This window comes from Brassica napus, chromosome C4 (genome assembly GCF_020379485.1).
Source record: "Brassica napus cultivar Da-Ae chromosome C4, Da-Ae, whole genome shotgun sequence".
Taxonomy (NCBI): domain Eukaryota; kingdom Viridiplantae; phylum Streptophyta; class Magnoliopsida; order Brassicales; family Brassicaceae; genus Brassica; species Brassica napus.
The window spans coordinates 3234443-3256589 of NC_063447.1; the positions used below are offsets into that span (position 1 = coordinate 3234443).

Genomic DNA, 22147 nt, shown 5'->3' on the forward strand with positions numbered 1-22147 from the left:
TTAACTAACTAACCACGTTATAAAATCAAATTATACTTAAATAGTGTTTACTATACATAGAAATGAACACGCATAAGTAATTTTAAAAATTTTCAAAAACGGTTTTAATGCTTTCCAAAATCTAACCCTAAGAACACATACAATACTACAACATATGTTGATGAAACATAAACTAAAGAATATCATGACTCACTACTTTCACTCATCTATGCTGAAAACAATTGAAATTTGTTATATCTTAATTTATACCTCCTAAGACATATGTTAATTACATAATTCCCATTTTTCACTTATCAAAATATTTTTTACAAAATTTTTAAATTATGTTTAAGACTAACTGTCCAGACGACTTTCAGTTAAGTCGTCTGGACGACTTATTTTCAAGTCGTCTAAACAGACGACTTGCGAGGGGTAGAAACGTAAAAAAAAATCCGTTTTTTTGTTTGGTCACAAGGGGATAGTTGTAATTTCAATAGCCTTTTAGGTTACTTTTGCCTTTGACCCAAGTTGGGGTATTGTTTTGGGTTTGACTCCAAGTTTTGAGTCACACTTGGCAATTCTCTCTAGTTTTTTTGGTTAAAATTTTAGTTTTTTTGGTTAAAAACTAAGAAATTGTAGCTGTAACTAAGAGCCCCAACCTAACAAACCTGAAATGTTATAAGCCCAAATTCACAAAATAGAGAATAGGGTTTTATGAAGAATATAAAGTTTGTGGGATCATTCATCCCCATCCTTTACGTCTTCTCGTGTAATCTCTGTCTTTCTCAAAATTCGATAACAAGGATTTGCAAATCTCTTACGTCAAGAACAGTTTTTTTCTTACCTGAATCATTCCCTTCCTGCTTATACTATCACCCATATCTCTATTTATTTCCCCTTTGGCAAGCATCTGACCATACCACGCTGTTACACCCTTTCAACAAGGTCACATAAGTATCAGCTAGCAAAGGCCCTGCAAGTTTCTCAGGACTCAGGCTCTTCTGCTAGTAAATGAGTTATGAATATCATCTCAGATGTACAATGCGCAAAGTACACTGATTTGCTTGTAGCACTCTCGTTACTTTAGTAAGCGCTACCAGCCTTCCTGGAAAAAAAAAACAAGACACGAGAAGAATCAAAAGCTGTTGCGAAGGACCCCTCAGAATCCTTGTGTTGCACGTAGAAACTTACCAGCTCCAATGGCGTACTAATCTCTTCAAACACTTTCCAAGATCACCACCCTTTGTATATGTGGATTATCTTTGTTGGGGTAATGATATGTGGAACTGGTGCAAGACCAGTTTCAATACCCTTTGACAGAGAGATAATAATAGGAACCGTGATCCTCTCTTTCCAGTAATCTTCAAACACTTTCCAAGATCACTGTGCTCTTAGAACTAATTGATGTTAAAAAAAGGTTATTAAAAGCTTCATGGCTAGAAATCCAAAACAATCACCACCACCTAAACTATATATTCAAATTCGGAATAATAAAACGGATTAGAGTGCATATATGATATAAGAAACGCATTTTAGCTTTATTTATCAGTTTATTAATACTAATTCATACTCGGATGTAAGAAGAAACATGTTTCATAAGAAAATAAGCCAACTCAGATTTTATACAACAAAATATATATACACAGTTACACACCAATTGTTTGGTTACAGATGTAATCAAGTAACAAAGCAGCTTTTTTTTTACTTCGGAGGAACAAAGTGGTGTCTCTGAAATGGGCTCCCACTACCACATGCATCGGTTGTTGCCATGAAACACTCATCATCATTAGCATCCACAGTCCACGCTGATACATCCTCTCTGCAGCCGTCGGTTCTTTTTAAACGTGAGAAAAATCAGAACCTTCCCTGTCGACTCTATATGCCAAGAATATTACATCCATTTATATATCTGTAGAGAATAATTAAAAAAAAAACAATTTCATATTTATAGTTTTGTGTCAAAAGACAATTTTCTTTTATGACAGAAGTTGAAACATACGATGTTCTGTGTGATCAAAGCTCTAGTACATCTTTGACATGCCGTACCGAACACCTCCAACTTTCCGGTGAGCAGAACCACCGGGAGCAGCCGCTGCAGCAGCCGCCGCAACTCCTATTCCTGCTGTTGCTTGCAACAGATTTGTATCGATTATGATCCGGTGATCACTCATGTTCTCCGCCTTGTGCATTCCGTTTCGAGCCATGATAAACGGGTTGTTATCTATGTTGATTGCCACGTCTGGTTGTGCGTATCTGTTGTATTGAGATATCTGCCTTGCCTGCTTCTCAGACTCCATGGTTGTTGTTGTTCTCCTCTCTTGTTGCTTCCCCATGGCGGCTGTTGATGCAGACTGTTGTTGAAAGGGGAGAGAAGTAGTAGTGCTGCGGATGAATGATCTCGGGTCGTATGCATCTCTACTGCTTCTACCGTTGTCAAAAGGCGCCACCGGGCCCATGAATGCGCTTGGTTTGGCAGCTGCTTGAATAGAAAGAGAGATGGTTGCTGTTTATAGAGTTTGGTTTTGGTGGATTTCAGGATGAGTGATGATGATAAGTACCTGAGAGGTTTCTTTGTTGTGCTTGTAACGTTGCATGATGATTAAGAGGAATGTTTTGAGTTGTTTCAGGGTTCAATGTGTTTGTGTTGTTCATAAGTTTTGGTTGTCCTCCTCTTGCAACTGCCGTTGAGTGTATAACTGTTGATCTGAAAGCATACAAACAAAGTGTCAGAACTCAGAAAAAATGTATTATTTCTTCCACTTAAACAATTTGGAATTTCAATTTTACCAAATTTACAATAATCATTTTAATAAATACATTAAGTTTGCGATGAAAAGATTAAATTAACTCTCATAAATCACTTATAAATATTTAAGAATAATTTATAAAAGTTTTTAAATCCAACTTCACTCCCTAAACACTAAATCGTAAACAATAATCATTAAACTCTAACCCAAAAGTTATGGTATTTTGACCGTAAACAATAATCATTAAGCTCTAACTAAAATGTTATGGTATTTTTGATTGAGAGTATTTTTGAAAAGTGGTAGACAACTTAAGTATTTTAAGCAATTTCTCAAATATAAAATAAGGATTTACCTGGGAAGAGAGGCATGTTTCCTTTCTAGAGGTGCAACAGGGCCAGTCTTCCCACTGTTTTCTTCAAGATGTGCAAACTGTCTTCTAAATTGATCAACAGCACTGCAACAGTACAGACAAACGTTAGGGATTGGGATGTAACTAACACAATGCTTGCTCAGAGATGCAACCATAGATAATTAAGTAAGACCTTGGATAGAGAAAATTGGTTTTATCAGCACCGCTCATGTGATCTTTTAGCAGCTGAGGATGGTACTCAAGTATCTCCCTAGATATCAGCTCTCTGATATCTTCTTTAGTGACCTTCCTTCTCTCGAACTCAAACTCCATCTTCGTAATGGGCTGACACGATGGCTCCCTCTCCACTTTCGCCAGTCCTTTGAAATATGGATCCGCAAGTGCCTAATGAAAGCAAAGTATCAGAACCAAAGCATTGAGGTGATTAGTCAAATAATGTAAGCTGAAAAGTAACCTCTTCAGCGGTTGGCCGGTCTTTTGGATCAAAAGCGAGAAGCCTCTCCAACAGCTTCAAAGACAAAGGATCTGCGTTTGGAAACTTCTGAGTAAACGGAATAGGTGGCTTCTTCCTCATGCTTGTCAAGTACCTCCTTGCCTTCTCATTCCTCACCTGTATGGTCCTTGCTTTTAAGATTTTGCAGAAAACTCAATACACTTATGTCTACTAAGAAGAAGAGATCAGTACCCGGGAGATGGTGTCCAGGGAAGGTGTCCCGAGCAGATCAGTCATAAGATCAAGCTGGTGAACCACATTCTTTCCAGGGAAAAGTGGCTTTCCCATCAATACTTCGGCGAAAATGCAGCCTATACTCCAGATATCAATTGCTGGTGTATACTACAATAAAGCCAAATCCACCAAAAGTTAGCTCACAGTAACAGTTTCAAAGATGTTTATATAGAGAACGAATTGAACACCTTTGAGTAAAAAGATCCGCAAAGCTCTGGAGCTCTATACCATCTTGTAGCAACATAGTCCTGTAAAGTCAACAGAGGATTAGGTTCTGCAATGTATTGATGAGTATGTATACAAACTTAACGTACTGTCCAGAAGATTGTTGTGGGGGTGTCATTGAAAGCCACTCTCGCCAATCCAAAATCACAAATCTTGAGTTTACAGTTTGCATTAGCCAATATATTCTTTGGCTTCAGATCTCTATGGTAGACATTAGCTGCAACAATCAAAATTGCATAAGATATTATCACACATGACTAAAGTCACAGACCAAAAATATAAGACTACCTGTGTGAATGTACTTGAGTGCACGCAATAATTGGTATAGGAAAAACTGGTAATGCTCTTTGGTCAAATCATCATTGGCTTTAATAACTTGGTGAAGATCAGACTCCATGAGCTCAAACACAACGTAGATGTCTTTGAACTCTCTCCGCGAAGGGGGGAGCATAATGTGCTTGATTTCGACTATGTCCGGATGCCTCAGGAGCCTGAGGAGTTTTATCTCCCGGAGGATCCTGGCGGCGTCTGATATATGCTCGAAGATGTCGTGTATTTTCTTGATGGCGACTTTCTCGCCGGTAAGGGTGTCTATGGCTGAGCAGACGACTCCGTAGCTGCCTTTTCCGATTACTTCTTGGATTTTGAACCTGCTGGCGTCACCGTAGTCAGAAAAGAACTCCATCTCTAGATTGTTCTGTTACAGATAGCAACTTCTAAGTCAGGAAACACACTCTATATAGTTCGAGACAATTCATGAGCATTGTAGTTTTAGAAACTAGGACACATCACACATGAATTGCTACAATACTTTTAAAATCTTCTGAACTACGATGAACCAACTCATAAACTTGCAGACACTGCTTAGTGCTTAAAAGACTCAGACAACTGACAGAAGAAAATAACGAGACATAACAACGTGAACCACATGTCATAACAAGTCAGGAAACACTCAATTGTACGACACAATTCATGAAAATTGTAGTTTTAGAAACGAGGACACATACATAACACATCAATCAGTTGCTACAATACTTGCAGAACCTTCTGAACTACAATGCCATATGAGCTACAAAGACAACCACGAGGAACCAACTTGCAGACAACGCTTAAAGGACTCGGACAAGTGACAAAAAGAAAACAACCAAACCTTACAGCGTAAAGCATAGGTCATACCAAGATGAAGTTTGAGACTTTTATCATAAAAGAAAAGTACCAATGCCGTTGGTGATAAAGAGATAGAAAAAAATTCACGGACACGCAAGGATATAATCTGACGCTGAAGATTCAAAATTCAGATAATCAAAGCAGAAAGAAGCTGATGCTAATGAAAGGATCAAGCCAAATGCAAAATCCTGAAGAAAGAAATCAAAATCGCTCTACAACACAACAGGTCTTGAACTGAATTATACAACAAGATGCGTTGTTTGTTTGACACTTGTAACGTTCATCAACGCATCAAAATATCAACACATAAAACATAAATCAGAAATATCCCCCAAAACGGCAACTTTTAAGACAACAACCAAACAAACAAACAAGATTAGCCGTAACACGAACACAAATATCTAAATAAATGGGGAGACTTTGACAAGGATTAAGAGAAAAAAAAAAGTATTCACCTTTTGAACTACAATGCCATATGAGCTACAAAGATAAACCACGAATGAACCAACTTGCAGACACCGCTTAAAGACTCAGACAATTGACAGAATTAAAAAAATAATAACAATGTAATAAAGCATCTGCCGCTGACATAAAAACTTCTGAAACTACGATGCCAGGTGGTCGTTAACAAGATAAAGTTCGAGACTTTTGCCCAAAAAAAAATTCATCGCACCAAAAGAAACGACTCATAAACAGAGATTCAGAATTTCCCAAAACGGCAACTTTAAGACAACAAACAAACAAACAAACAAGATTAACCGAAACACACAAACAAATATCGAATAAAGGAAAGATCTTTACAAGGGAAAGGAAGTAAAGTCTTCACCTTTTTACGCTGAGGATCTTGCTGCATCATGATCGTATCAGATTTGATCTGAATTTAGGTGGAAAAAAAAAGAAATTGATGACGATGAGATCGAAGAGAGAAGAGAATCAGATCAGCCGCATTGGCCCCAGCAACCCTTCACCGACAGAGACAGAATCGCAGGCCAATTTCTCATTCACCTCTCTCTCTCTCGATTTCTCCAAACCCACCACGAAAGATCCGAGCTTTAACAAGCAATTGCTGAAAAGCTGAGTGCGAAGAGGCTTTGCTTTGAACGCACGTTTTCGTCGGCGGGGAGAGAATCGAGAGGGAGATCTGATCACCGACACACAAGGGCGATAGAGAAAGAAGAGAGGAGAGAGAGAGATAAGAGGATGGAATCTAGAGTTGGTTATATATAGAGAGAGTAATTATACGAGTTTTAATGGTTTGGTGAGCTGCTGCTTTTCTCCCACCAGAAAATAAAAACTCTTTTATCAATGTGTTATTAACTCATTATTATGGGTATCAATTAGCTTATTATTGACAAAAATCATTATTAGTATAGGATCTTTATTTTATCTTTTATTTCCATTCATTCATTTCGTTTTTATCAAAATGACGTATCTGGTAAATATAGTGTCAAACATGTTATTTATTTTGAACTATGCAATTTTTAGTTGCTAAACAATTTTTTTTTATTTATAAAAATTTACACATCAGTTTCTGTAATCATTTGCTCTGTTAAATATATTACGAAAATAAATTATTTACTGATTTTTTATCCCAAACTCTTTATAAACTTATATATTATGTTAATTCGATTAATTTTTTTTTTTATCCGGTTACAAATTTAGATCATTTCTCAAATTAAGCTTGTTATCTTTCCACATAGTACTATTTAGTCTGTTTTATTTAAATTGTAGGGATAATTTGCAAAATACCCTATTTAGGATTTGAAATTTGATAATTGCATTTTCTATTTTACTTTTTAAAAAATACACTTCTTTATTTATGAATTGACTTTTTTTACCCAAGATATTTCAATAATTAAGATATTAATTTGAAATTAATATATAAATTCGGAATTAATAAAAATAATAACATTAAAATTTTTTTTTTTAAGATAAATATATGTGTTGAGATAAATATGTTATTTTAGCATTTAAATTTTATAATAACAAAGAAGAATATGTGAATTATGATTTGTTTTTACTTTATCATGAAGTTTATACAGATTTTTCTTTATTTTATTTACTTCAACTTATATAAACAAGTCAAGTCATGTATATTGGAAGCTGAGCATAACTACTTTTTGGAGAACCTAATACCTCTGTCCGAGCATCTTACCTAGCTTTCCATATCTTCCAATATTTTGAATCAAGACCATAATCAACTCTGGTTTCATATTTAGACCTGAATTTCTAAAGTTTTGCAAAAGAAGCTTACTTATAACTTTGGAAGAAGCTCTCGGTCCACCAGTGTTTCTAGAAAAACATGTATGCTTGTCGATGTACTTTGTTACCCAGAAAACTCGCTTGTCAGATTAGTCTTGGCAACTCTACCCATACAGTTGCAGCTTGTATCTGCACATTTGACAACTAACAACTTCTTGTCTGACTTGCTGACAACAATTCTGAATTTGCGTTCAATCGAAAGCATCCGTTACTCCAAGACAGCTCTGATTTATTTTTGAACCATTGACCCTTTTCAATGACCTTTGCATCATGAAAGTTAGAAACTTCCACTTCTGGTTCTTGATTACTCTCCTGTATATCAACATTCTTATTCTTATTTCCATGCCCTTTTCCATCAATGGCAGTATCTTCACGACTGAAACCTTGATCATGGTTCCCTACGTTTCCATTCTTCACCGAGATGCAAAGACGCAGATGCGTAAATTTACACATTTCACACATAGAAACCAATTGTCTATCATTGTTCACAAAAACATGAGGTGTATCCTTAGGCATATCTCGAAGCATTGATTCTGGTAGTGCGTAGCTAAGTTCTAACTCATTACCCAACTTCTTTTTTTTTTGAACAACACTCATTACCCAACCTATTTATACCAAAATCTTCATGAACCATCTCAACCATCTCATCAAACTTCAAGTCTTCTTTAATGGTAAATAATTTACCTCCTGCTCTTGTATTCTCCTTGAATCTCCATGATTCTTTATTCATCTTCCAGTCTCCTAAAACTCCATACAAATGCAACATGATTTTCCTAAAAGAAAAATAAAACAGATTTATTGTCACAATAAAATAGAATCAGAATTAGAAACTGAAATATGATTCATGAATCTACAAACCTCTAAGAGGAAGAATCTGTGAAACTAAGAAAAAAGGGGAAAAGTTTCAGAAATGGCGAGGAGAAGAAGACTGAGAAGACGATACGCGTCTTGATTTCTTTTTTTTTTCAAAATAATAAAAATTGATATTATGTAGAAATATTAAAAAGATATTAGATAGATTCTGTATGATTTTTTTTAAAACAATTTTTAAACAATATATTAGAAATTAAGATTTAAAAAAAAAACAAATTTTAAGCAATATATTAGAAATATTAAGAATGGGTAATTAGGTAAATTTATATATATAAGTGTATTTTTCCAAAAATTTAAATAAGGGTGTAGTTTTCAAATTATAATCTTATTTGAGTGCATTTCTCCAAATTTTCCCTAAATTGTATCTCAAATATATAGATGACTAGTTAAACAAAACTGTAAGTTACCAAAATGGTCACGGAATCTTTGGTTGGTAAAAGATGTATAATCCGCTAGAACAAAAGAAGATTTGATAAAAGCTATAGATATATCAACAAACCGTTTGGCAAACAGAAGGTTGTGAACCATCTATTTTATTATACAAACCTCCTCCTTTCAATATCTAATTGTGAATTTTGTCACTTGTTCGAACCGTTTGTTATGCTATTTAATTGGTAAACATAATAAGCGGTTCATGCCCGAATATCTTCCACCTAATTTAATTTTATGCCACTAATCAATACTATTGTAATTAATATATATCATTGTTGTGACCAAAATGTTGAGTTATTTGTTTAAATCACATTGAATATGGAATAACATAGATTGCCATCTTAGGAAGTCATGGTCAGGAATCTACAAAATGTGAATTTGATGATTTTTTTTACTATTACGCTTTTGGGTATTTTTGTCTCTCATATCGAGCTGTTAGTCCAAGATGACCAATGTCATGCCCAAATAGGCACAATGAAATAAATAGTTGTATATTGATCTTTTAATTTAATCGCCTAGGCTAAATTATAGATTGGTTCAATTGTCAAGTGGATTAATAATGGCTAATCATCAAAAGCATCAGCTTTTTCAATAATAAATTTGAGTGAAAATAGTTATACTAATCTGAGCTGGTTTGACTTTGGATTTACTAAAGAGGATCCAAAAGAAGTAGGCACGCTAATTATTACTATTAGCTGGTTTATCACATTTTTTGACAACAAGTCTCTTTGTAAGTATACACGTATCAGAAGTGACGTAGCGTCAAATATCAACAGAGAAGTGAAGAGACACGTTCTGACACCATACTCCCTGCGTTTGTGTGCGTGTAAATAGCATGGCATGGCCCATTGGTCTTTGATTCTAGAATTTGTTTCTCTTCTAAATTACATATATAGTCATGCCACACATCGAGCAATGCATTTACAAGATTTTGTAGGCTTAATCACTACTCATAAACAAAATCATGTACGTTAAGATTACAATTCTATCTATTTCAAAGCTCTCAAAAACATGTACGAGAGACATACACGTAAACAAATGTTAGTACTTAAAGAGCAGGCATCGGACAGTTTCTTAGCAAAGCTCTTGACATTTTAATGATTAAAAAATTAAAAAAGGAAGAAAGAGACAGCATAGAGTAGAGAGACGTTTCGACATAAGGAGACTATCCAAAGAGTGGAAGAGATTCACGTGTTAGGTGTCAAGTTGTAAGTGAATGACATTTTTTTTCCTTTTTAATTTTAATTATACAATAAAATTATATGAATATTAAAATGATGAGATACTTTTTAGATAGAAACACCACTAATGATGCTCTCTTAGTACAGATCAATTGTGGAAATAAATTAATTGATTAAAGTGCCCCAGCGGTAATAAAAAAAATGCAGGAGAAATTAAAATTTTACATAACCCAAATACTGTAGTCTTTGGGCTAAGTATCCCAACATAGAATTAGAGAGCCTATTATTAAATGCACAAAGCCCATTACACTATACAAGATGTTGATAGGATATACTGTAATATGTTTTATTTTGTACTTTATTATTCACAAGATAGGAACCGTTGCGTTGTAACGGATTTTGTTTGATGTTTTAATTTAAGAAAAACTATAAAATAATAAATTATTTTGTTATAGTATTATGATTGTTTTTTTGCATATGTTGTTTGAGATTTATTTTATAACTAAAACACGTTTTCACACATAAGTTCAAACTAATATTTGTATTTTATAATCATGGTGCATAGATGAATTGTTATAAGCTTTATACTAATGATTAGAAAAAATACTATACATAAACATTTAAACTGAACACAATCCGAAATAAGAACTAAAAAATAAAAAGAAATGAAAGTTAAATACACCAATCTATTAAGTCTTAAAAATATTATATAAATTTCTTCTGTTTAGGATTTTTTTTTTAAAAGGAAAACAACTATTAAATATTCTTTTACAGTTTTGTAGGATTTTAGAAAAAGAAATTAATATTACATAATCTCTTACAATTATATTTTGTCTAGGATTTTTAAAAAATATTTTTTATCAAATAACTATTTCTAGTTAATATTAACTATTTTTAAAAGTTTCAATTTTCAAAATTCGTTTTTTCAATATCATTAATATTTTTACAATTTTTTTTGTTAATTGAATAATTTTTACTATTATGTTTATCATTAAGTTTTTGAAGTAAAAATTACTATTAAACAAATTATCTCTGGTCACGATTTAAAAACAAATAATTCTTAGTTGGTTAATATTAGAAAATAATTTTCTTTTAGAAATCTCTTTTATTTAAGATTTTAGGAAAAAAATAAGTTATTTTCACATAATGGAAATTTTTATTGACACATTTACAATCTAATTTTTTTATTGACACATATCACAATCATATCAGGTGAAATATTTGAAGTTAATTTTGGTTTATCTTTTTTAACACAAAATTATTAAAAATTAAAGTTAGTTAATTATAAGAAAAATAAGATTATTTTTATGTTTTTATTTTATTTGGACTTTCAAAAAGGAAATTAGTTATTTATTTCTTTTAGATTTTTATACAACTATTTTGTTTTTAATAGAAAATTCTGTTTAATTATTAATATATTTTGTCTTATACATACAAACACATATTTATCATATTTACATATACTCATGGACGACATTAACATCAAAATTAAAAGTTATTCCTGCATCATAAAATATATAATAAGAATAATAAAAAATTGAGTTGTATCAAGAAATTAAAAGAAAATACTCAGGTAATACTTTTGATGTAAATACTATTGTGTTTTATAATAAGTGGAAGCTTAAACCTAAATAAAGATGTGAAATATTTGTAGCTATTTTTTGTCATAATTTTTTAACATACAATTATCTATTAAAAAATAAAAGTTATTTACTTATAAGAAATTAATAAGAGTACTTTTATAATTTTATTTTAATTATGCTTTTAAAAATAATAATATTTATTTTAAAGTTAGTTTTTCTTCATGTTTTTATTAAATAATTTATTGTACTTGTAGGATTTTACAATTCGTTTTTGTTTAACATTTTTTTCTTAAAAGTTAATGTTTATCTTTTATTTTTATTTTTTTAATATTTTTTTTTTGACAGCAAACAAAACATTTACAGACTCATATTGACTCTGTAAACCAATTTGGTAACTCCGCATCCATGTGAACGACGAAAGACGGTTGTTTCCTAGCACTACGTGCTAGGCTATCCGCCCGTAGGTTCTCCGTCCGTGGTACATGAATGATGTCTGAGTTGAGAAAACTTCTTTTTAAAAGCTTAATGTCTTCCAGATAACTTTCAAATTCTGGCTATTCTTCTGGTTCCGAAACCATCTTTACCAATTGAGAACAATCTGTTGCAAACGTCACATGAAACTGTCTTAAATTCTTCATACATTTCATTGCCCAAATTAAAGCCTCTACCTCCGAATGAAGGGGTGAGAGACATGCTCTTACGTTCCTTGCCCCTAATAAACCTTCGAAACCCAGTAAAGTGCTATACCAGCCTTACCCTGAAAATAAATTTTTATCTTTCCATGATCCATCTATGAAGCACCATCGTCCTGACGTTGCTAATGTGGAAGTGGTATGTACGTGATAACCCCTCATTGGATCATTTACTACCTGTGCCTCAGCCCAGAGTGATGACTCCAATTCTGCTAATTTGAGTATTTCTCTCGGATCAATATCCAGATTGCTAAAAACTTTGTTATTCCGGTCTTTCCATATATACCATAATATCCATGCAAATTGGTGGTCATCCATCTTTGAATTAACTCTCAAAAAAGATGATCCATATTAGCAAAAAAAGAACTGATAGGAAAAATATTTAGAGGTTATCTTTTAATGTTTATCTTTCGTAATTCTCTATCTTTAGAGGTTGATTGTTTGTAGTTTTTGGATTAGTTTTTGGTTTTTGTTTTTCCAAAAACTATTTTGCAACCAATCAAGATTTTAAAAAAATAGATTCCCTAAAATGTAGTGAAACTATTTTTTGCAAATAACTGTTTTTTTAGTACAAAAACCAAAAGCCAAGTTTTCATAGTTTTTTTTCTTATACTACGGTGGGTTTCCAATTTTTTTTAAATTGTTTTTTTCTATTTATATTTTAATATAAGAAAAAGCAAAAATGATAATTACTATAAACAAAAAAGATTTAGTAAGATTCATTTTCTTACTATTGGTACTATTTATTAAAATTCGTGATATATATTCTTTTATTAATTTTTTCAAACAAGAAATAAACTTCTAATTTTTTTTTAATATCAGACCAAAAAATCATTAATCAAATTTTTGAGAAACCAAAAGGATAATAAATTTTTTAATTCCGAATTCAAAATATACTTATAATTTTATACAGTTTCCTGAACTTATAAAAATACGTTTAAATTTTATTTAGTATATTTAAATAAACTAGCTATTGATATTTTTATTTATAATATTTGATTTATAAAATATTTTAAAAATATAACTGTTTTTCTAACTTTTTAATTATGTCTTTTCATTTTAAACTGCATTAATTATGTTGTCATATATATATCAGAATTGTGGTTCATCTATCTAGCTCGTATTATTTTCTCTTATAAAATAAATTTATTTTTAAGTGGTAATATTTTGTATTATTTGTTGTTCATAGTAAGTAATATTTTACTATTAATTTTTATTTCAACTCAAACAAAAATAATCATTCAAGTTTTCTAAAAACTAAAACTAAATATTTTACTATTTTATAAAAACAAAAACCAAAAGTTAGAAACCAAAATCACCATTCATGTTTTTTCAAAAACTAAAATCTACTGCAAAATCAAAAACCAGAAACTAAAAACCAAAATCTAAAAACTAAAAACCAAAAACCAAAAACCAAAAACCAAAATCTAAAAACCATCCAAACAATCATCACCTTAGTATTTTTTGAAACAAACATTATGATGAAATATAATAATAGCAATAATAATAATAACAATAAGACTATTAAATAATATTTATAATTATTTTTTAATAAAATTGTTTTTATTATTTTAGATATATATTTTTGATTATGATATAGTTTAACATATATCACATTTTTAAATATATAACTATCATGTGTCACAATCATGTTAATTAACAATTTTGAAGAACCAAACTCAATATAATCTTTTATAATTATATTAAATAATTTTTTCTCAAATCTATTTTTTAGGATTTTGGAAAAGGAAAATTTCTAAAAACATTTATACTAAATATTTTTTAAAAATAGTTTTTTCTATTAAATAATTTTTAAAAGTAGTTTTTTTTTTTCAAAATTCGTTTTTATTATTATTATATATTTTAATCATTATATATTTAATTACATGTCACAATATTAGAAGGAAAATTATTATCAAATAATCTTTTGCAATTATCTTTTGATTATGATTTTAAAAAATGAAAATTACTATTAAATAATATAATAAGATTTTTAATAAAATTCGTTTTGGTTAATATCTTAGTATATATATTTTTAATTATGAGATAGATTAACATATGTCACAATCTTAAATATATAATTGTTATGTGTCGCGATCATGTTAATTTGCAACTTTGAGGAACCAAGTTTTATATAATAAGATTTAAAAAAATTACTATTAAATAATATATAATAAGATTTTTAATAAAATTCGTTTTTGTTAATATCTTAGTATATATATTTTTAATTATGAGATAGATTAACACATTTTACAATCTTAAATATATAATTGCTATATGTCGCGATCATGTTAATTACCAATTTTCAAGAACCAAGCTTTATATAATAAGATAAGCCTAAAACGTTTCACGAAACTAAAAACCCTTAAAGTACAACCGAACAAAAATCTGAAATTCTTACCATATAATGATGATATTATGATATTAACCTGGTTAATTTGATACTTTAGAGCATGATTAATCCGGAGTTTTTAGGATGAGGTTATTAGCGGAAGTTAAGAAACTATTTCTTAATTTTTAACTAAAAAAGCTAAGAACCGGTTCTTAAATAATGACTTTAAGAACCGGTTCTTTGCTTTTTTAGTTAAAAGTTAAAAAAAAATAGTTTCTTATTTCTTGGTAAGAACCCCAGTCTAAGAATCTCGGTTTAATCACGTAGAGAGTAAGAATATGAATTTTATTCATGCTACATGTAATATAAATATTTTGTAGATGATTGTCGGCTTTGAATGAATGTTGATGTCGTGTCAGTACATATGATGACCACATGAGTTAAAACTTAAAAGACCAATTTGAATATTTGTTTAGAAAATCAAAAACATTGGACCACAATTTATTTTCGTGTAATAAATATTCTCCTTTTTGTGTAATAAATATTCAACATATCAATATTTCTTGAAATGAAAATTTAGAGGTTTAATAAACAAAGTAAATGTCAAGTAACTGGTTTATGTTCGTGTCAACGGTTGCCCACTTGGCGTGACGACGAACTTTTAAGTATAGACTCTAATTAAGTAATTAGTAGTCTTAATTATTGTCATTAACTTCACAAATACCCTGTTTTGGTCTCTCTCTCTGCTTCATTCTGAGAAAAAATAAAAATTAAAAAAAAATTAAAAAAAAATTCGGTTTCTTTCTCGGTCGTTTGTGTAATTTTCCCGGCAACGGAAGGAGGAGGAGGAAGAGTGTAAGCAATAAACTCCCCTTCTTCTACGAAACAGAAACATACCCTCTCTCTCTCTCTTCTTTGCTTCTCCGATTCTCCTCCTGTTTACTTTGATCGTCTTCTTCTCCAAAGCTTTCTTATTTTTTTGTTTGTTTGTTCATGGTTTCCTCCATCGCAGGTACTACTTCAACTTCTTTCTCTTATTCCACAATCGGTTGGTTGTGATTGCTCTGTTTTTTTTTTTTTTTGCTATATGTAGTTTGATTGTGATTGTTCTGTTTTTTTTTTCTCTTACTGATGATGATCTTAGACAGAACAACAACTTGATTCTCATCTAGTCCTTGAGTTTGAAAAGTTCCAAGCTTTCTGGGTTGTTACGAGCTTTTTGAATTTTGAGTTTATTACACAGATGATTCCTGTCTAATAATGTTTTGTCTCTAAAAATTTCTAAATTGTTGTTCATCGAGTTGACCAACCGAGAAGTCATATGGTCGCCTCCTTGAATTATCTTTCCTGTTTGTAATATTCCATCTGACTGTTTTTTTTTTTTTAGCTTTTGTTTATGTCTGAATGAGGAAACACCAGTATCTTGCGTTTATTGAGAGCTAATGATCCTCCCTAGCAAGTAGCTTTTATGATGCAAATATCATAACTCAATAAACAGTTATTATTATTGTTTTTTTTTTTTGCAGTTGGTGGTGACTCCAAAAAGATGGAGGCAGAACCAAAGGATTCACTCTCTGCTGCTGGTACCAAAACATGCTTTCTAGTTTCTACCGTTATTTCAGCTGTCTATTACATTTTTTATTTATACATCTGATCTTTTGGCTATGCTAGATTTAGACATGCCATCTTTGGAGCTTAGATCAACTGAAACTTTTAATAGAGGCAGTGCAAGTGATCTGAGCATGTTCTCAAGCTCATTGCCCACACTTCTTCATGAAAACCGTATGTCCTCTCTTCTGTTAGTGATCAGTTTTTAAACTTATTAACTTACTTGAATACACTTGCTAATATATTTCTCTTTTTCTTTTGAGAAACTTGCAGTGAACATGACTGATTCAGATAGCTGGCTCTCACTTGATGATAAACTTGGCGTAGGAAACTCAGAGAATGATTCTTTGGAAGAAGATGTTGAACCTGATTCTTTAGAAACCTTGCTTCCCGAGGATGAAAATGAGCTCCTTCCCGGCCTCATTGATGAGCTTAATTTCAACGGGCTGCCTGATGAACTCGAAGAGTGTGATGTTTTCTGTACTGGAGGGGGTATGGAACTGGATGTTGAATCCCAAGAGAATCATGCTGTTGATAGCGGTGCTGCAAATTCATTTGTTCCTCGTAAACGCCCCAATACATCTGGCAGAGTTTCAGTAGAACATCCAAACGGTGAGCATCCTTCAAGAACACTATTTGTGAGGAACATCAACAGCAGTGTCGAGGATTCAGAGTTAACCGCTCTCTTTGAGGTATGTGAACTTGTTACTGTATCAAGTCTTGCTTTGCTCTTGGCTAATTTGATTTCTATTTGTGTCACCAGCCGTTTGGGGAGATCAGGAGCTTGTACACTGCATGCAAAAGCAGAGGTTTTGTAATGATATCCTACTATGACATCCGAGCTTCTCATGCTGCAATGCGTGCACTACAGAACACTCTCTTAAGAAAGAGGACATTAGACATTCACTTCTCCATTCCCAAAGTATGAACCGAGAAAACTATTCTGGATTTAATGTTTTTTCAGCTTTCTTTACCACTTTTGTAACCATCTGTTTACAGGAAAATCCTTCAGAGAAGGATATGAACCAAGGGACGCTTGTGATATTTAATGTGGACACAACAGTATCAAACGATGAGCTCCTTAAGCTGTTTGGTGCCCATGGTGAAATAAGAGAGGTAACTTTTTGTTTTGCTTGTGGCTTCAAATGTGCAAACCAAACCATCTACTTACTAATTCTTGACTTGTAAAAGCAGATTAGAGAAACTCCAAACAGGAGTTTCCACAGGTTCATTGAGTACTATGATGTTAGAGATGCAGAGTCAGCTCTAAAAGCACTGGACAGAAGCGAGATTGGTGGTAAATGTATAAAGCTCGAACTTAGCCGTCCTGGTGGAGCTCGTCGAGTGTGAGTTCCCTGAAACTTTATTCTCCTTGCTTCCGTTTCATTTTAAGTGTCGTTTTAACATTTAATTTTGTATATTTTCTAAATAAAAACATCGTACACGATTAACTGAATACTATTTGCATGCAGCTCGGTGCCGTCTACAAGTCAAGATTTGGACAGAAACGAAATTGCAAATTTCTTCAATCAAGTAGCTAATTCTCCACCAGGTGAAATCTCATATTGATCATTTTCTTTTAACATTTTTTTTCTTTCTCTCCACTGGTTAGTGAGTGATTGTTCAATCTGTTTAGCAGGTAACTGGCCAGTTGGTAGTCCTGTGAAGGGCTCTCCTTCTCATACCTTTCCGAGGCCACACGGTCTAGGTAATATGCCTGGATTGGCTTCGATTCTCCCTGGTCACCAGCCTTCTCGCTACCAAGGGCTATTAAACCATCCAAACCAAACTATTCTGAATAAAGGATTGTTGCACAACGTTGCCTTTGGGCAACCTCATTCGTTGCCAGAGCATATAGGAGGTGGAATTTCCAACTCCATGAGGTTTATAGCTCCACCACACTCTTCAGGATTTGGGACTTCTTCTGATAACCGTTATCGGTGGGGAAGCCCTCCTCAGCATTTCAATTATCCTGGTTACACTGGTGCTTCATCATCATCATCATCTAAGCATGGTTTTCCATTTGCTGAGAGGCAAGGTTCATTACTTGGGAAGTACCAGCATCATGTTGGCTCTGCTCCTTCAAGCAGTCATTTTAATACCCATATGAATCGCTACACAGAGACCTCCTCTCTGTTACCACTTGGATTTGGAGATATGGGAATCAACAAAAGCTATACCAATGCTCATGGACAAGCCAACGTTGGTGTGAACTTCACTGGCTCCGGCATGTCCTTGTTACCAACAATTCCTTTTGGTGGGAGTAGAGGATTACAATCAGTAAGACATGAACCTTTTGCTGAGCAAGGTAGGATCACACACTTTGAGACTCAGCTCACAGATGGTGGGCGGTATCATATTGACTTGGATAGAATTGCTACTGGAGATGATACTCGGACTACATTAATCATTAAGAACATCCCAAACAAGTAAGCCTTTTATTGATCTCAATCTAAAATATTTGCGCAATGTTTTAACCAATGTTCTAGAAATCGGTCTAAGTGGTGGCTAGGCGCCTGTCTAGACGGTCCGATTTAGACTTAAATCAGTTTAAACCGTTCTAAATCAGTTAAAATTGATCGAAATCAATTTAAATCGGTCTGAATGTTAAATCAAGCAATAATGTTAGTACAATTCAAAAATCCGTCCCCGCCTAGGCCCTAAACAATCCAGCTAGTTGTTTACAAAGGGGTTAGTTACCGCTTATCGATTTCTTGAACATTGGTTTTAACTCTCAAATGCTTTGTTTTGTAAGGTATACTTACATGATGCTGGTGGCTGAGATTGACGAGAAGCACAAGGGAGACTATGACTTTCTTTGCTTACCTATAGAATTTAAGGTATAAAAGAGTGAACTCCTGATGTTCTTGTAATCACTTGAGAACGTACTGACGATCTTACATTTCTTATTGATACAGAATAATTGCAACATGGGTTATGCTTTTGTCAACATGGTCTCTCCACTTCACATTGTTCCCTTCCAGCAGGTATTGATTTAGGAAACTGCTCTTGTCTAATATGCTGGTCGAGACTAGTAATGTTTTTATGCCTGTTTCTGCAGACCTTCAGTGGTAAAGTATGGGAAAATTTCAACAGTGGGAAAGTTGCTTCATTGGCATATGCAGAGATCCAAGGAAAGTCAGCCCTTGCTTCATACATGCAGAATCCAAGTCCTATGAAGGACGGTAAGCATCTGTTTCCACAAGTCTCTCACTACAATGATGATGGTCAAGACGCTAATGATCAGGTAGTTTATTAAATTCAGATTCTCAGTTTCCTTCCATATGCAGTTGAGTCCACTGATTTCACCTCATATCTATGGATCATACAGGAACAGCCTTTTTCAAGCATTTGGAACATAACCGCGCTTGATCCAGATTGGTCTTACACGACGGATAAGAACGTTAACTCCAAGAACATTGTAGAAGAAGAGTCTTTCTAAACCTCAACCAAAACCAGCCAGTAGCTGAGAACTCTAACCCCACCTTCAAAGGTAAGTGTACAGATCGAGCGATGATGTAGAAGAAACATATATGTACAGTATCAAGATTTGCTTCTTCCTCCACGTTATTATTATTTTAATTACTTTTATTTTGGAACCTTCTCTTTGTGACTAATGTGTATATATATATATTATCCTCTTGCGTGTACATCCTCCTGTCCATGTGAACGACATGATCAGTGTTTAGTTGAGTTTCATTACAACAAACTCGTTATAAGTCTCTCTCTCAATTACTTTCCATTACAAAACCGTTACACCTCTCTCTCTCTCTCTATGGCTTCAATGGCGGATCAGACTCTTCTTCAACCTTTCCTAGCCAAACCCGCCACCAAAGACTCAGATTCAGGTATCTTTCCACGGATCTTCTCTGTTATCATCATCGGAGCAATCTCATTGTGGGCAAACCACGAGGCATCAAAAGGCTTCTCCATAACCATCATCAACGAAGCTAAAGAAACTCCTTCAGGGAAGAGATTTTCTCTTTTCTTCGAATCTGATGATACCGCGGTGAGGCTCTTGCTCGAGACGAGCTTCTTCGTGGAGAGGTTTCTCTACGACGGTGTTCCTCGTCGTCTCCGGAAGCCTGTAAACCACGTTACCGTACGGTTCTACAGAAACAGAAGCGATAAGTTCTCGGTAACTTCTAATGCAAGTAATGGAGAGTATGTGATCAGTTTAAGTTCATCTCTAATGAAAACAAGTGAGTTTCGTAATGACGTGGAAGCAGCATTGCGACGATCTATGGTTAAGGTTTGGCTATGGGGAGACGAGTCATCAGGGGCTTCGCCGGAGCTTGTCGCCGGGTTAGTGGAGTATTTAGCCGTACGTCGTCGTTTTGATGAGTTAGGTGGGTATTATTGGAAGGATAAGGAGTCTGTGAATGTGGCTAGGTGGTTGGATTACTGTGAAAGACGTAGCGAGGGTTTCATCAGAAGGCTGAACCATGGGATGAGACTTAGGTGGGATGATCAGACGGTGGATCTCGCTTCGAGTGGTGCGTGTGGTTCACGTCAGGATGTGTTGCGTGAGCTAAAAAGATGAAGATGACAATGGATATGATGATTGAGACATGAACATGATTGGTTCTCGTGCGGTCTTGTTGGAGCACACATGGCTCCACGTGTAATTAAATTATTCAGTGTATATAATTCAACCATTTCTTTTGGTGTGGAAATGACTTATTTTCAGGATAAATAAAGGATTTATAAGTTTGGTTTGTTAATTATCAGAGTCCAGTTTTGGTGACTAGGATATCTTACAATTTTTTTTAAACGGGCCAAGGCCCTGCCCAACACAAAAAAGTTTCCTTTTTAACATTAGTTATTATTTTATTGAAATTATAAAATTGTACTATATTGATATTCTAATTGATAATTTTATCAACCTTATTATAAAAATATATATTTGATGGTTATATCTTGGCGATATTAAATTGTTTTACTAAGAAAATATACTCATGTTTTCTCTAATATTTTTATTGAAATATAATTAATAACTAACTAATCATATTTTTAAATTGGAAACTTTTAGTGTAAAAATGTCAATAAATTCTTAATTACATCACTGATTTCCAACAACACTTTCGAGATTTAGTAGAGCCTAATTTTAAATGGAAGAATAAGTTACTTTCACATTCAAACTAATCAAATTTTAATTTGAAACTGCTGTATAATCAAGTTTTAAACATCATGAATGAACTACGTCAAAACTTGGATTGTTATAAATCCATGATATGGATATGTGGATTGCCATTAACCATCAGGGAGGTTTACATCCGACCAGACTATCCGGTCCGTCTACACCCGTCTCCGGTTCGTCTCATCCGTCCAAGACTAGTCAAGATGAAGACTCATTCAACCGGAGCATTTATGAGCTTTGACCAAGTCTAGATATTTGTGGTCAATATGTAATAAATGTGTAGATACTCTCCTTTGTTGTAAACCCTTGGAACCTCCACTATATATTGATAGTGAGAGCTAATGAGAAAGACACAACTTTCAAAGCAACACTTCTCTCATATTTCTAACACGTTATCAGCACGATTGTGCTCTCCACCTAAGAAATCTCTCTCTGCCGGCGATTCCCTTTCCGGCCAGCTCCTCCGGTGCTCAGCCTTTGCTCCATCGGCGCTCAGCCTCTTCTCCACCAGGCCAGCTCTCTCTCTCAGCCGGAAAACTCCTCTCTCTCTCAAATTCCGGCCAACTCTCACGGTGGTCCTCTCAGATTCTTGTGGTGAAAAAGGTAAACAAATCAAAACCTTGAAATCTAAAGAACACCATTATATCTGAAACAAATCTAGGATCTATATGAATCCATAACTTATAAACAATCTATGGATTTAAAATATTGATCTTGTTTCTATGATCCATATGATCCATATGAAACTTGATTCTAAAAGTATCTTGAATCCATAAAACTTTAAATTCTCTAAAGGTTTATGTTTCTCTAAAAACTTATAAACTTATCA

The 22147-nt window shown here is 33.4% G+C and overlaps 3 protein-coding genes across 5 annotated transcripts; 2 read left to right on the plus strand and 1 right to left on the minus strand.

Annotated features, from left to right (window-relative positions):
* Positions 1 to 1556: 1556 nt before the first annotated feature.
* On the minus strand, positions 1557 to 6412 carry LOC106433952 (mitogen-activated protein kinase 20). 2 transcript variants are annotated; one of them, XM_048753345.1, is made up of 11 exons: positions 6042 to 6412; positions 4337 to 4745; positions 4138 to 4265; positions 4012 to 4071; positions 3782 to 3931; positions 3551 to 3706; positions 3269 to 3480; positions 3079 to 3180; positions 2538 to 2683; positions 1979 to 2455; positions 1557 to 1854 (listed from the first exon to the last, which is right to left on the minus strand). In XM_048753345.1, the coding sequence occupies exons 1-10, from the start codon at positions 6069 to 6071 to the stop codon at positions 2001 to 2003; spliced, it is 1848 nt and encodes a 615-aa protein (XP_048609302.1). In that variant the 5' UTR covers positions 6072 to 6412; the 3' UTR covers positions 1557 to 1854; positions 1979 to 2000. The 2 variants fall into 2 exon arrangements, with proteins under 2 accessions (XP_048609302.1, XP_022557897.2); XM_022702176.2 differs by having other exon boundaries at positions 1557 to 1888.
* An 8440-nt stretch (positions 6413 to 14852) lies between these two features.
* On the plus strand, positions 14853 to 19828 carry LOC106433951 (protein MEI2-like 2). Of its 2 annotated transcripts, none has more exons than XM_013874790.3 (13): positions 14853 to 15582; positions 16097 to 16153; positions 16242 to 16352; positions 16452 to 16870; positions 16942 to 17100; positions 17178 to 17294; positions 17373 to 17524; positions 17651 to 17730; positions 17815 to 18607; positions 18934 to 19018; positions 19097 to 19165; positions 19240 to 19425; positions 19510 to 19828. In XM_013874790.3, exons 1-13 carry the CDS (start codon positions 15564 to 15566, stop codon positions 19618 to 19620), a joined length of 2358 nt encoding a protein of 785 aa, XP_013730244.2. In that variant the 5' UTR covers positions 14853 to 15563; the 3' UTR covers positions 19621 to 19828. The 2 variants fall into 2 exon arrangements, with proteins under 2 accessions (XP_013730244.2, XP_013730245.2); XM_013874791.3 differs by having other exon boundaries at positions 17818 to 18607.
* LOC106433953 lies at positions 19795 to 20902 on the plus strand. The gene has a single exon (XM_013874792.3). The coding sequence runs from the start codon at positions 19795 to 19797 to the stop codon at positions 20719 to 20721; it is 927 nt and encodes a 308-aa protein (XP_013730246.1). The 3' UTR covers positions 20722 to 20902.
* The last annotated feature ends 1245 nt before the right edge of the window (positions 20903 to 22147 follow it).